This window comes from Hevea brasiliensis, chromosome 15, assembly GCF_030052815.1.
Source record: "Hevea brasiliensis isolate MT/VB/25A 57/8 chromosome 15, ASM3005281v1, whole genome shotgun sequence".
NCBI classification, from domain to species: Eukaryota; Viridiplantae; Streptophyta; class Magnoliopsida; order Malpighiales; family Euphorbiaceae; genus Hevea; species Hevea brasiliensis.
The window spans coordinates 71,792,123-71,806,965 of NC_079507.1; the positions used below are offsets into that span (position 1 = coordinate 71,792,123).

The 14,843-nt window shown below is 31.4% G+C and overlaps 3 protein-coding genes and 1 pseudogene across 3 annotated transcripts; 1 reads left to right on the forward strand and 3 right to left on the reverse strand.

Annotated features, from left to right (window-relative positions):
• Positions 1–1,108: 1,108 nt before the first annotated feature.
• On the reverse strand, positions 1,109–3,087 carry LOC110669174 (1-aminocyclopropane-1-carboxylate oxidase homolog 1-like). Its single transcript, XM_058137220.1, has 3 exons — positions 2,121–3,087; positions 1,604–1,925; positions 1,109–1,483 (listed from the first exon to the last, which is right to left on the reverse strand). Exons 1-3 carry the CDS (start codon positions 2,657–2,659, stop codon positions 1,232–1,234), a joined length of 1,113 nt encoding a protein of 370 aa, XP_057993203.1. The 5' UTR covers positions 2,660–3,087; the 3' UTR covers positions 1,109–1,231.
• Positions 3,088–3,367: 280 nt separating this feature from the next.
• Positions 3,368–4,337, reverse strand: LOC110669191 (1-aminocyclopropane-1-carboxylate oxidase homolog; annotated as a pseudogene).
• Positions 4,338–4,488: 151 nt separating this feature from the next.
• LOC110669190 (uncharacterized) lies at positions 4,489–7,437 on the reverse strand. Its single transcript, XM_058137221.1, has 5 exons — positions 7,175–7,437; positions 5,398–5,512; positions 5,225–5,314; positions 5,039–5,137; positions 4,489–4,874 (listed from the first exon to the last, which is right to left on the reverse strand). Exons 1-5 carry the CDS (start codon positions 7,240–7,242, stop codon positions 4,773–4,775), a joined length of 474 nt encoding a protein of 157 aa, XP_057993204.1. The 5' UTR covers positions 7,243–7,437; the 3' UTR covers positions 4,489–4,772.
• A 4,183-nt stretch (positions 7,438–11,620) lies between these two features.
• Positions 11,621–13,086, forward strand: LOC110638527 (uncharacterized). The gene is made up of 4 exons (XM_058137196.1): positions 11,621–11,686; positions 12,212–12,296; positions 12,422–12,528; positions 12,644–13,086. The coding sequence occupies exons 1-4, from the start codon at positions 11,621–11,623 to the stop codon at positions 12,743–12,745; spliced, it is 360 nt and encodes a 119-aa protein (XP_057993179.1). The 3' UTR covers positions 12,746–13,086.
• Positions 13,087–14,843: the final 1,757 nt, after the last annotated feature.

Genomic DNA, 14,843 nt, shown 5'->3' on the forward strand with positions numbered 1-14,843 from the left:
AAAATAAAATAATTAAAAAATTTAAAATTAAAACTAAATAGTAACGTCTATTTTTTTAATTATTTTATTTTAATAAATTTTATATTTTAATTTTTATTTAATTTAATTTTAAATTAAAAAATAATTTTTTATAATAAAAATATTATAATATTATTTATTAAAATAATATTTATATTTTATTTAAAATATAAAATAAAATAATTAAAAATTAAAATGAAAGCGGGATGTTACTATAAGCAGCGTCCAGCTTTTCTTTCAATTTTTAAAATTTGAATGTTATTTATAATAGCGTCCGGACCATTAAAACACTATTATAATTAGCGTTCCACTCTCATATCTTTTAACTTAACAAAATTCACCCCCTTTTAATAATTAAATTTAAACCTACCCTTTTTTATTTTTTATTTTTTTATTTCCCCCCTTTAGTAAAAAAACCAACTAATTTCAATAAGAACTCTTATGAGATAATCTTGTAAGGATTATCGTATTAGTAGTTAAAGTAGTATCTCAATAGGAGATGATTTTTGTGTTAGTTTACAGTTGAATGTTCAGCAAACGAGTCCAAATAACACTCTATTATCAGCTATCATCAAGACTGGTTCCATCAATAATTTCACACATCTTCAAAAGAAGAAACTGGTGGGTTTCATAACTGTAGAGCTTAGCCCAAAAGAGTCATTCCTCGTTGAAACAATATAGAAAATGGCGGTTCTCATACACATTGGTGTGCGAACCCTGGCAACTTCGCAAACGAGGCTCAATACAGTTCCAAGAAAGTTTGCAGAGACAGATTACCAGAGGAAGCAAAATTTTATCAATTTTACGACCATACGTTATCAAACAAACAATATTCTCCCCTTCTGCGACATGTCGTTAATTAATTTACAAGCTGTCATTGGTCAATTTACCCAAAAGCTGCATTCTCTGGGGGTAACTGCCATGTTATTGGTGACAACTTTGGGGTTGATTTGTTGATTTTGAAATTCCTCCATGTTCTCAATGCCTCCCGGTAAAGAGGAAGAAGGCTTTAGATTAGGTGCCAAAGGATGCTGCAACAGCTTGCTTAGGTTCAAGCCTATAGACAAAGGTTCATTTGCATTATGATCAATTCCATTAAAATATTCGTAATCATCTTTACCAAATTCCATAAAAAATGTCCACAATCATCTTTATCAATTCCATGAGAAGTGCTAATTAGACTACATGCCCATATATTTGTCATTGCTGGACTTCAGAGCTTGAAATGCAGCAGAGCAGAAGTCCCATCAAGGCCTTTTGCATTGAAGTGAGCAACGTATTCTTTCACTGTGGTTTCTCTGTACTTTGGACGATTCTCTTCTGATAACAACTCTTTGATAGGTCCATAGATTCTTGATTTTGACATTAGAGCAGTGCTAAAAAAGCACGCCACAGACACTCTTGGTCCTATATTGTTTGCCAGCACCCGATGCTCAACGCTTACGAAATTATCGTTTGATATGAGCTGAAAAATCAGCAGGTAGTACCATCTTAGCCATAAAGTGTTGTTTAGCAGCAAACTTAATGATATTTGTAAATAGGGTTGTAAACACTTTCTTTATCAAAATAAAGTTTGAAGGCTTGCCTGCAGAAGATCTCCAATGTTAACCACCAGAGCCCCTGGTGTGGGAGGAACATCAATCCACTGATTCTGATGGAGAACTTGGAGGCCACCAATATGGTCTTGAAGAAGCACGGTTAGGAAGTCATTATCTGAATGCTTGCTTGTGCCCATCGTTAATTCTGGCTGGGGGCATGCTGGATAGTAATGACACAGAACCATAAGCCCCTCAGCGCAATCCATGTCTTTCAAGTGGTTTGGATTCAGACCAAGAGCCTCTGATAATAACTGGAATAGTAAATTTCCCAATTTTATAACTTCCTTGGAGTACTTAACTACTATATCTCTGCACAATAAATTTTGTTTAGAAAATTCTTTTTATAAATTAGAAGAAGGAAATTAAACATAATATTTCCAAGATTTTATTTTGATTTCATCTCCAAGCCCAAAACATGATAGAATCTCAGAAAAGAATAACTGTCCGAAAGTGAGCAGGTCACATATTAAAATTTGACAGAAATTAGATAGTTTTGATGCTTACCTGCATGCAGTTGGCAGCTCTTCTGGCTTGGGAGGATCAGGTGCCATTTGAAAAACAATAGTATCTCTCCAATTAGCTGATGGGGAATTGTACAGATCAAAGTTGCTATTGTACACCATCTTTTTCGTGAGATCACGAGAGTAAAACTCCTGTTTCACCTCAATATCTTGCTGGTAAAACGTATGAGCCCCATCCTTCATCTCCTCCAGGACAGTCACAGGAATCCCATGATTGATCACTTCAAAAAATCCCCAAGTCTCTGAAGCATTTCGTACTTTGTCAACGATCTCCTTGCGCAAAGCTGAACCTTGATTGATGCCTTCAAGGTCTATTATAGGAAAAGTGAATTTGTCATCAGCAGCATCATGTGAAATTTTTTTAAGTTCATCAGATGGATGATGGAAAATGCGAGGAACTTGGGTAATTCCAGCATCAACAAGTCCTTTAACGCCAGCTTTTGTGTCATCAAAAGCTTTCAACTCAACTTTCCGGCAATAAGCAGGGTCTAATGTGGAGTACATTTTTCTTTGTTCAGTCATCCAGTCTAATACTGTTCACACAATGGCAAAGCAAGATAAGACATTCAGCACCTCTCAATTTATTTCCTTCTCTTTTTTTTCCCTTTTTTTTATAATTCACATCATTTATGACAAAAATTGTGTTTACTTGGATGACCCATGTTTTATCAGCTAACAGGATAAGTGGGCTGAAGGGCTGGACCGCAATGGATTGGGTTTAGGCACTTGCTCTTGTCATCTGGATCAAAGTTGAAGTCAAGACAAGAAGTTCAACTGACGTAATGTTCACTTGCATAAAAGTTTATAATGGACACAATAGTCTCCGATGTTTCTCTGTATTTTGGAGGCTTCTCTTCAGATAACAACTGTTTAATAGGTCCATAGAGTCTTGACTTTGGGAGAAAAAATGTGCTTAAAAAGCATGCCACAGACACTGGAGATCTTATACTCTTTGCCGGCACTTTATGCTAAAAACTAAATACTGAGAATATAGAAATGTAAAATTCTTACATCGAAAAAAAGTGAGATGAGTAAAAATATATAAATGAAAATAACTCATAAATCTATTATCTTAAAGTTTTATAAAATTTTAAATTAAATGTGGTGTCCAATCTATGAGAACCTTCTTTAACAAAGCAAGGATTAAAGGAATAGAACAACAAGCCCCTCATAGCACATCTCTTTCAAGTGATTTGGAACTTCGATTTCACATCAAGATCCTCAAACAAATCAAACAAAAGATGTCCCAATTTTTTTTACTTCTTTGGATACCACATTACTATATCTCTACATGATAATTTATCAAGTTAAGGAAATCCTAATTGAGAAAGTTAGGAAATTAAACAGACCAATTGCAGCAGTTGAGTATCTTACTAACTGCAGCTTACCAGCAGCTGGAAACTCTTCTAGTTTGGGAGGATCAGGGCCATGACAAAAGAAATGGAATCGCTCCAATTAGCTGCTGGTGCACTACACAAATCAAAATTGCTATTGTACACAATCTCTCCGGTAAAATCCCGACAGAAGAAATCCTTTTTGAAACCTACGTGCCCCATCCAGCAACACTCGCAGGATTCCCATGATTGACCACTTGGAAAAAATCCCCAAGTCCCTGACGCGTCCTGTATTTCGCCAACAATCTCGGCACCTCCAATGTCTATGACAGGAAAAGTAAACTTTGCATCAGCTGTAACCAAATTCTGTCGAAGCCGTTGGGTGGCTGATAGAGTTGGGTGGCTGATAGAGAATGCGTGGGACTTGAGTACTTTCAGCATCAACAAGTCCTTTGACGCCAGCTTTTGTATCATCAAAAGCTTTTAATTCACCTGTTCGGCAGTAATCAGGGTGAAATTCGGAGTCCATCTTTCTCTATTGAAACAGAGTAAAGTAGGATGGAATGTCTAGTCAATTCGCTGGATTTCCCACATCAGCAGCAGTACCTGCGCCACTTTATGCGAACCCATATGCAGCGAGACTTTGGCATTCGACTTCTCTTAGAACATTAAAATAGTTGGTGGCTTGAATGAATTAAATGGGCTGAACAACTACAGAGGAAGGCGGCAAATTAGTTATAGAGAACAACAGATTAACAAACTGACCAGCCAGAATTACTTGCAATTCATTGGAGATTGCAGTTCAGCTTGTAAATATAGTAGCTAGAGATGAGCTGTGAAAACGGAGCAGCAAGATTGAGAGCTACTAATGGGCCCACCAAGTGACTACAGCAAATGGTAAACAGCAATAACGCACGGTTCCTAAAACCATTACACCAAAACTAAAGAATCCGCAGAGCAAAAGCTCAACTGATAACTGCTTTCAACATCAGATTCCCTATTTTACCCCAGCAAGAGTGAATAGACAACGCTTCAAATTAGAGCCTTGTAATCGAATTGGACATACCAGCAAATTTAAAAGAGGACTATCAAAAGATCGCAATTTGCATCTAAAACCTCAATTGTGGCCACAAATGGCAAAGTACATGACAACAGCACAATGTCAACAATTAAAACACCTCCCCTTTTTTCTCCATTTTTCAGAGGAAAATCTGATACAACCATACTAAACTAATCTCCGGCAAAATCAACATCAAGAAGCTGTCTAAAGCTAAATCTCCATAACTTCAATAGTTCCTTTCTCACATTGTCTTTGATTTCAGCGGCTTTTTCTTGAGTTGTCTCCTTGGAATTGAGTTCTTCATGCCAATGAAGAAAAGCAATGCCCCAAACAGTGCCAAGTTCTGCAAAAAAGATATAATGATTCATTCAGAATTCATCCTTTTTTTTTTTAAATCAGTTAGAAACAAGATTGAGTGAGATATTAGGGAAGAACTCTTTATAGAGTTAAGAAAATAAATAACAGATTTAGATAAGAACTCCACCACAATTATTTAAAATTGCTAACCTGTGTGAACTTCATGAAAAGCTGATTAAATTCTTTCTTGTCAGCATCATAGTTGTAAAAGTCATACAATATTGGAGTAACAATTGCTTGGTGCAGAAGCTGCACAAGAAGAAAAAACTCTTAATTTGGTTGAGTAAGGTGAACTGCCAGTTCAAAATAAAAACAGGTAGACTATGATAAACACACCAGAAGATGAGCACCAAGCGAACTGCCAAAGATGAAAAGAAGGCTTCCAACACCCTTCACGGCTATCGCAGCAGCAACTGCGTGCTTCATCTGTAAATAACAACAACAGTTACAATATTCAAACAAAAACTAATAAGAAAAAAATGCTAGTACAAAAGTAAAGCATCACCCACTTCAACAGGTAGCACTTGAAACCCAGTATGAGCTGACACGTGCCCTGAGAAAACTTTGAATTTTGGTGCAAAAGATTTTGCTGCTGGCCCTCCATCAGTACCAAACTCATTGAATCTATAAACAAGAATAACAATGATGATCCACAATGAAATTAACAGCCAGGATAATAAGCAGACAGTTACAACTATAACACATCTTTTAACATCTTTGTGCATGAGAAGCATTTGGTGAACATGAAGGATGAGATCAAAAGACATGCAAAGCAGAATGATCAGCACACATTACCATTCAGATGCCATAAAGAATTATAAAAATCGGTATTAAATGACAATGGCAAGGTAATATGAAAGAGGAAAGGACAGTATAGAACTGGTCCAAATTTAAAACCTAATAAGTCTACAAAATCAGCTATGCAAGGAAAATGTTGAAATAAATAAAGTGCCCAGGAAGTGAGACCATGTGTCTAATAGAGTGCACATGAAATTAAATCAGACACTTTCTGAAAAAAAAAAAAAAAAAAAAAAAGAAAAGGAGGAAGAAGAAGAAGCAGCAGCAAGTCGCTTGCAGCATGCAATACTTTCAGCATTTTCCTGTTAAATTTGGTAAGTACTTGTTTCACTTGTATTCTGCAATGGAAGTAGAAAAATTACTCATTGAATATCATTGTCAATTCGTATAATTTGAAAATTACCCAGCGGAACTTCATTAAGAAGAAAATGCAACCATTTAACAATTACAGTTATACAAGAACAACAAATCTAATCTAACCAAGATCTCTTCCATCAACACCTTTACTCATTCCCATAAGCAACAGAAAACAGGTACACATCAATGAAGAACGTGAATTAACTAATTACGCACGCTTCAATGCTATCAACCAAAATTCAACATATAACAAATAAAAAACATTGAAAAATAAAAATTAAAAATTAAAAAAAAAATAAACTCGAGGTTAACTCAAGTGTTTGAGTGGTTGACTAATTCAGAGCCCTTTTATTTCATACATTCAAACAATATTCATATATATCAAATTCTTATTACATATATAAACAACCAGTTAGATACGTCTTGAGTGGTTTCAAGCAGAGTTGAAAGGTTAAAAAAAAAAAATCTTTATGACAGAGCTCAACAGTTTGAGATTAAGAATCAGTTACTGTAGATACGCCTTCAGCAGGCAGGTAAAAGAATTGACAAATCTAAAATTTAACCAAAGGAAAAAAATTGGAGAAAAATGAAAATATCAGATCCAAAGCCTCAAAAAAAGGAGTTGTGAAACAGTTTAGAGACGCTGTCAATAAAGCACAAACTACTACACTACAAAAGAACAGGCACCGATGAACGGGAAATAGAAAATCAACATTCAAAGACATTGACCGTACGGAATAGTAAATAAAATCTAAAGGGTCCCCGATAAACAACATCACATCAACCAGACAAGTTTTACTACGCGCAGTATTCACTGCCACTTCATTTGTCTCATTCACAAGACAGAGAAGCAAAAACTGATAATCCCGATCTAAAAACATCTCTCAAAAATTTAAAGAAGAAATGCAATTCCACTGCATTAAATTAACCTATATATAAATATAAATAAAGAAAGATTAAAATAAAAATAATAAAAATAATCAACCCTCCTTCCTTTTCTGATCGGCTTTCTCTCGCTTTTCTCAGTGAACAAACAAAGCCTAACTCAAACAAACTATTCAAAAGAGCATGAAACTCAAAAGGACTAAAACTATAAAAGAAAAAGAGGGAGCAGATCTGCGATGGGCTTACTCTTGCCAAGCAGAGAGGATGAAAACAGAGGCGAAGAGAACTCTACCAACGAAAGAAACGAATGCCATTACTGTGCGTACGGAGTCACAGACGCTTCTGGTCTTAACACCTAACTTCAAATCTTATCTGTAAAATCTGTATGAACCGACACACCGGCGACGTATAAAAGGAGAAAACGATGGACGGCGCTTTAAAATTTACCAGCGAGAGAGCCACGACATATAAAAGGAGTGAAAATTTTTCAAAAAGTTCTGGCGGAAGCAGGCGTAATCGTGCGAGTATGTAAGCCAATCTAACTCGCTGCTAAAAGCGCACGACTTTAAATTCAGACAAAACACGTAGACGGCCAATCAGATTGTTTAATATGATAACGTGGTAATACAAGGACGCGAGTATTTTTATTTGAATACATCTGAGCGTGTAGTCAGTGTCTTTTTCTTTTCTCATCTTCGATTGTTCAAAGGGGGTAAAGACCTTTGAATGGTCCTCGCTTTGGACTTAGACCCGTGGTTTTCCCGCACTTGAAGCCTGTTTGTTATTGGAATTATTTTTTTTAATAAAAGTATTATTTTTAATATTATTAAAAAAAATAATTTTATTATTTTAATATTTTTATAATTAAAATTAATTAAATTTAATTTTTAATTATTTTTTAATTATTTTTAATTAATATATTTAAAATAATTTTTTTAATAATAATTTCAACATTAATATCAAATAAAACCTTAGTTGTTATTGAATTTTAAACCTAAAATTATTTTTCTGAATAAAAATATTATTTTAAATATTATTAAAAAAAATAATTAAAAAAATTATTTTATTATTTTAATAATTTTATAATTAAAATTAATTAAATTTAATTTTAAATTATTTTTTAAAATTTTTTAATTAATATATTTAAAAAAATAATTCTTTCAATAGTAATTTAATAGCAATAGCAAAGAGTCCATGCAATAGGGACCCTTCAAAACTTAATTTTTTTCTTTTTTTTTAATTTTTTAAAATAGATAAATAAAATGTTATAATAGCCTGCATACTATTTGTAATAGTAATTATATGCAAGTTAATCTCATAAAAATATAATTATTATATAATTTTTTAATTAATTTTAATAATTATATTAACTTAAAAAAATTTAAAATAAAGTCACGTAATTGAGTATGTAATAATAGTTTTAATTTTTAATTTTCGATCTGCTGAAAAAGAAATGACAATGTGAACTTTAGGATCAACGGTCATGGTGGGAAGTAGGAACCTGTCAAGTTGTCAACAATTACGTACAAATCAATTAAAAATAAAATTGTGCTGTCTTTAAAGAAAAGGTTTGGCGTAGAATCAGCACCTTCCTTCTTTAGCACGATCACCTGCGCTCCGGACGATTCTATTTACACTCACAGATCTCGGCCTAATTTCAAAAACCATTTTTAATTATCGATCAAATATATATATGTGTGTGTGTGTGAGATGGCAGTGGAGTGCTCTGCATTTTCCCGTTGGATCTTATAAATAATATATTCAATACAGGCTGCTCTTCAGAGGCAAAGCTGATGAGTGATGACTCCAATTGTTTTGTTTTTTTGTCCCCAATAAAAGAAAGAAAAATGCAACGTTGGTGGAAGCCATAACTCATCAAGAAGGGTAATGGGTTCCCACGTGACTATAACAACTCAACTAAAAATTGAAATAAACCGAGAGATCAGATGCTCCTCCTCATCAACAATATGGCAGGAAAATAAACAGAAGAACCTGTTTTGTTCTAGTTATAGATTGTTACGTTGCTGTTCAGATGGCAGTCCAAGTTTAAGACTTAAAGTATGTTTAAGAATTAATTAATACTCTTGGACTTGCATGAGTGCTTGTTTTGGTTTCTATACTAATCGACTTGTAGCCATTGTTGAGGCTTTGAATACGAGAAGAGAGATTTAAGAACCAATCATTCACATGCACCTCAGCTCCATAATAATCAAAACACAACAAATAGATATTAGGAAATTACTCATTTAAATTAAGTTAAAACATAAATCGGAAGAGCTAGGTTTGTTCTACACCCAAATTAAACTTTGTGGCATTCACTAAATCAAGCTATTGGACGTGATGACTGAGTCAAGATATAATTTAAAAATATTATATCTTTAAATTGATAAATTATTATTAATTTCAAAAATTTTAATAATTATGATATTGTAAATTATCCGTATAAATTTATGTTTCACAAATTAAAAAGAGACGAATTATGAAAGAAATATATATATATATATATATATATATGGATATTTTTATCAAATTAAAAACTTATTTAACTTTCTAAAAGTAAAAGTAGTAAACTAAATAATATTTACAAAAAAAAAAATATGTAATTAAACTCAACTTTTAAATCAACGGTCTTTTATTTATTTTTCATTATTTCATTATTTTTCATTTTTTAAAATTTTAATGAATGAATATTATTTACTTTGTTAAAATTGCTATATTTTTTAATTAAAAAGCATCAAAAATTAAAATATAAATTGTTATTTTTTATTTGAAAATTATTATTATTATTATTAAAGCATTGAGGAAGGAAAATTTTTAATATTGAGTTCTTTTAGAATAATTTTAAATGTTAGACTATATTTTACCGTTAATTTTATAAATATTTTTAGACAAATTTTATTATTTTCTATTTTATATTCTGATATGTTTATATTAAATTGTTTTACTTAACATTTTAGATTTTATGTTGGGTGTATAAGTGAGTATGTTAATGATAATGTATTAAGGAATTTTTTTTATTAAGTTTTTATCCCTAATTGTTTAAAATTAATAAAATATATAATTTTAAAAAAAAAATAAATATTGAATATCGTTTGATAAAAATGCAATTTAGAACCACTATGAGTTTCAGTTAAATGATGCTGGAATCATTTTCATATTAAGTTTAGGTTACTGAAAAAAAGGTACAATTTGGAAATTTTTATTAATAATAATAAATCTATAAGTATTTAATTTTTGACCACTTCAATGTATAATCTTGCATTCACACTGATCATCTCATTAATTATTTTTGTAAAATGATTTTTTTATAAAATGATTAATTATAAAAAATTTATTAATTTAATGAAAAAAATAATTTTTTCACATAAAATAATATATATAATATTTTTTAATAATGTTAAAAATTATTATAAATAAAATTAAATAAGAAAAACTTATTTGGTATTTTAATTTTATAATTATTATTTTAATTAAAATTGAAGATGTTGCGAAAAAAATAATATTTAAAATATTGAAAAAAAATTATTTTTTTTGTTAAGTTAATAAATTTTTTTTGTTATTGACTATTTTATAGAAAAAAAAATACTTTATGAAAATTTAACATGATAAATTATAAAATTTTATTAAATTATTTTATTTTTTATAATAAAATATTTTTATTTTATTTTAAATTAAATACGACATTGTCAAAGTAAAGTTAAATTTCATTTGCGTGCCCAACTAATCCTAGTGTCCTACAATAATCCCCTTCTGCCCTTACAAGCTAGTGTATTGACTGATAAAGACTCCACGACCGGACCAACCACTCCCTCGCTTCTGCTCTCCAGTCTCGAGCCTTTGCAATTAAGCGAGTGAGTCGGGCCTTCGTTCTGAGAAAGGAGAGAGAGCTACCAGAGGAGACCTAAGACCCACCTCAGAAGCCACCAATGGGGTTCTTCTCTTTCCTCGGCAGGGTCCTCTTCGCTTGGCAAATGTATTTTGCAACTTGCCTTCTGTTTTTATCTTTTTATGTCTGGTTCTACATGTATGTTCAATCTTGGTTTATTTCCTTATTCTTATTTAGCAATAAGGGTTCATGAGTTTTTCTAGCATGCTTTGTTTTTAGATCCGTGCAAGTGCAAACTGTTAACTGTATGTTGTCTTCGCTCGTTTGATTTTGTTTTTTTGGATAAAAGTTGTGAGATATTTGATGATAGGTTAGGTTTGCTCATGATATTATTGTGTATCAGGTTACACTGTGTTCCTCTTGCTAGAATATATTTGATTCTGGTTCTAGATATTTGCGCCGTTGTTATTGAGTGGAATAAGATTTAACTAGTAAAGGGCACCCTCGGCCATAGTTTCTGATTTCCTAGTTTATGCACTGTGCATATGCTATTTTTTTTAAGGAGAGAAAGAGGGGGGGAGGGGGGGTGGGTTTGTTGTCTTGATCCACCCAGTGGATTGTGTTGTTTGTGTTTTGATATGGCAAATTATTGTCCCTCTGTGTGTGTGTGTGTGTCTGTGTGTGTGTGTGTGTGTGTGTGAGAGAGAGAGAGAGAGAGAGAGAAAGACAGAGAGATTACATGGTTAACTCTTGATTTGAAATTGAATCACACAATTGAATGAATTGCCTAAGATAATGTTTATTTTAATGTGAATTAGTTTAAACAGTCCTATGATAAGACAAAAAGAAGGGGTGTAATAACATATATGAGCAATTTGTTGGAAGAAATTCGCAATGTTACTGTTGCTAATACTTTTCCCAATGGTGAAAAGGTAATAAATGCTCTTAGTTGCCTTTTTGTAACTTGAAGTCAGATTCTTCTACAAACACTGGTTTTGTTGATGTGTCCTAAGTTGAGCAAAATGGTGTGCAATGACGGTTTATCTTATAGTACTGTGCTTGAGCACCAAAGCTCAGCAGCCTCTGATGGCTTGCATTATTTTCTGTTATGCTTCAGTTTTGGATGGGAATATGCAGTATTTTCTCAACTAAATGTTGATGCAGGTTTTATGTGAAACATGGATGTCCTTCTTCCTGTTTGGTACCCCTCAAATTATTTAAAAAATGCAGCTTATCATTTGTGTTGATCTTTCATCTTACTTTTACATTTGGAGAGGATGGCGGCCCTGCCACAAAGGAGTTAATACCCAAGCTTGCTACTTTCAACAAACACCTTTCCTAATTGGGAGTAGTGTTGTCAGATATTGATGTGAGATTTATTTATTTCTAGTATTCCATCTTGATCTTATGATCTGTATGTTTGTTTCCTAACTCGGTTGTAATTTTATACAGCCTAGAAATCTTGTTGCGAGCATTATTGTACTATAGGGTCCTGGAGGTTTTCTCTCTATATTTGGCACCCCATTTGGTGCTTATCTCCTGGTTAGGATTTCCTTTCTTTTGGCACTTAATTTGATTTACCCTTAGAATGTTAAGAAGTTAACCCTAACTTTCACCTACCAGCTACTTTTTATTCATATAGCCATTATTGAAGTAATATTATTTAGTGCTTTTGCCTCTCCACTTGGCGGTTACCTCTCCACTCATATACGACTCCTACAATTATGGTCCAGATGAGAATGAGTACTTGATTCTCTTGAGCGAATTCTTGCAGGTTTTTTTTGAACTTGTGCCTGTGGGAGTTGTTTAGTTTAATTTTTTTTATTCCATTTTTTTGGGGGCATTTGCATATGGAAATCTCGTAATTTGTTTTTATGATCTTTTGGCAGAGTGTTGCACTTTTTGGTGCATTGCTTTTCTTCATAGGGATGAAAAACTTGATTCCAAGGAGACAAATCAAGAAGAATTCCCCTAAGGCAAAAGTGGGTTAAAGTGTGTGAAGAAGCAAATTAGAGAATGCATTATTCTTGCAGGTGCTGAAATTTTCTGGGTGTCAACTAGCTGTACATATGATATTTATTGATATCTTTCAAGCAATTTATGTAACAAGCCAAATTTGTAGTTCTTCTTGATTGGGGTGGTTAGACTGATGGTCCCTATATTATCATTTCACAGCCTGAACGGGCACAGTATACGTTTCATTGTGTTTAATAGAATCCGTTTGAGCTAGAATTTTATGATTTCATAATATTTGTGGATATTCTTGTTTGACTCCTCAGTCCTTAGTGTTACGGAGCTATGTAATGGATCATGGATTATATTTTCCTGTGCCCAGCTGCATGATGTCACATGATGTGTATTTTAATACCCTTAGGGCAGTGAAGTCTGATGGTGGTTATAAAATGAAAAAAGAACCAGGCCAGTGGATTATGGACTCTTTGATTTTGATGTCCCCTGGAGCCTGGACTAAATGAGTCTACTAATAGTGCAGAATTCGATATGTGCTGTGGAAGTAGCAGAAGAGGCAATGGCATAGTGATTGTTGTAGGACCTGGAAGAATATGAAGATAGTACAGATACCGAAACCATTGCAGGTTGGAAGGACCAATTGCAAAGCTCCTGGCACTAAAACCGGAAATTGCAGAAGTTGTCCTTGCCATTTCGTTTTTGTTTTTATCTATTCTGTTGGACACTTTTGGTGGTGTTACCGAGTGCTCTTAAACAGAAAAATGGGAAGGGGAGGGAAGAGGGATGAACTTGTATATGTTTTAATTTATGTTAAGTTTCAACGTCATTGTTTTCATATATTAATTAAATATTGAAAAGGAGTAAATTATTTAAATACTTAAAGAGATACAGGCAGGTAATGATGTTTTTGTAATGAAGGCTCTCATAAGTCGTTGATAAGTAAGTAAGTAAATTATTGCTTAAATAATTTACTAAGTCCTTAAATTTCTTTAAAAAGTCACTTAAACTCTTAAAATTGTAAAAATAGTTCAAAAAATTTAAAAATTCAATTTCATTAAGTCTCAGTTAAAAAATTAAAAAAATTAAAAATTTAAACCCTAAAAATTAATCCCATAATCATTTAAGGCCCATTAAATAAATAAATTTAATATTAAAATTTTCATAATTAAATTTATAAATAAATTATATTAATTTATATTGTTAATAAATAAATAAAATAATTGTATAAAATCTATGAAATAAATAAAATATTGTTAAAAATTTATAAATAATTAACTTAGAATTTATTAAAAAATATTAAAAAATTCTTTACTTCCACCAAACACTAAAAAGAATTTTCTTTTTCTTTTCATCAACGAAACAATAAACTTAACCCTTAAATCTCCTTTAAAAATTTTTGAAGTATAATTAAAAAAATATAAATAATATTCCATATATAAGATAAATAACAAAAGGATATAGAATAATATTATAGCTTTTATTATTTATCTTACATATAGAATAATATTCGTATTTTTTTAATTATAATTTAAAATTTTATTAAAGAGTTTTTGAGGTTAAAATTTAGTATTTGGTTGATGAGAAAATGAAAAAAAAAATGAAGTTAAAGGACTTTTTAAATATTCTTTAATACATTTTAATTTAATTATTTATAAAATTTTAAAAATATTTTATTTATTTTACAAATTTGTAAATTATTTTATTTATTTTTAACAACATAAATTAGCATAATTTATTTCTAAATTTATTTACTAAAATATTAAAATTAAATTTATTTGTTTAATGGGTTTAAATTTATTAAATTATTTTTGAGAGATTAAATATTTAATTTTTTTAATTTCTTAATGAACACTGAAGAATTAAACTCTCAAATTTTTTTTAGTTGTTTTTAAAAATTTAAAGGGTTGAATGACTATTTTAAAAAGTTTAAAAATTTAAGTGACTCATTTGATTTGATCAACTATTGGCTTATTTCTCAATAATTTAAAAAAGTCTATTGCCTTTTATGAATTTAATTTATAAGACAATAAATGTGAAATATAAGTACAAATAAAGAGTAAACATCGATGAGAAAAATTATAAGTATCACCATTTAAGAAAAATAATTAATTATATTAATAC

Excerpts from the sequence above, each read along its gene's own strand:
- LOC110638527 (XM_058137196.1), top strand. The coding sequence starts at position 11,621 with ATGAGCAATTTGTTGGAAGAAATTCGCAATGTTACTGTTGCTAATACT. Across the intron at positions 12,297-12,421 it reads CATTTGGTGCTTATCTCCTG|TGCTTTTGCCTCTCCACTTG; the intron begins GTTAGGATTTCC and ends AATATTATTTAG. Across the intron at positions 12,529-12,643 it reads TCTTGAGCGAATTCTTGCAG|AGTGTTGCACTTTTTGGTGC; the intron begins GTTTTTTTTGAA and ends ATCTTTTGGCAG.
- LOC110669174 (XM_058137220.1), bottom strand. The coding sequence starts at position 2,659 with ATGACTGAACAAAGAAAAATGTACTCCACATTAGACCCTGCTTATTGC. Across the intron at positions 1,926-2,120 it reads GAGCTGCCAACTGCATGCAG|AGATATAGTAGTTAAGTACT; the intron begins GTAAGCATCAAA and ends TTTATTGTGCAG. Across the intron at positions 1,484-1,603 it reads ACATTGGAGATCTTCTGCAG|CTCATATCAAACGATAATTT; the intron begins GCAAGCCTTCAA and ends CTGATTTTTCAG.
- LOC110669190 (XM_058137221.1), bottom strand. The coding sequence starts at position 7,242 with ATGGCATTCGTTTCTTTCGTTGGTAGAGTTCTCTTCGCCTCTGTTTTC. Across the intron at positions 5,513-7,174 it reads ATCCTCTCTGCTTGGCAAGA|ATTCAATGAGTTTGGTACTG; the intron begins GTAAGCCCATCG and ends TCTTGTTTATAG. Across the intron at positions 5,315-5,397 it reads TTCAAGTGCTACCTGTTGAA|ATGAAGCACGCAGTTGCTGC; the intron begins GTGGGTGATGCT and ends TGTTATTTACAG.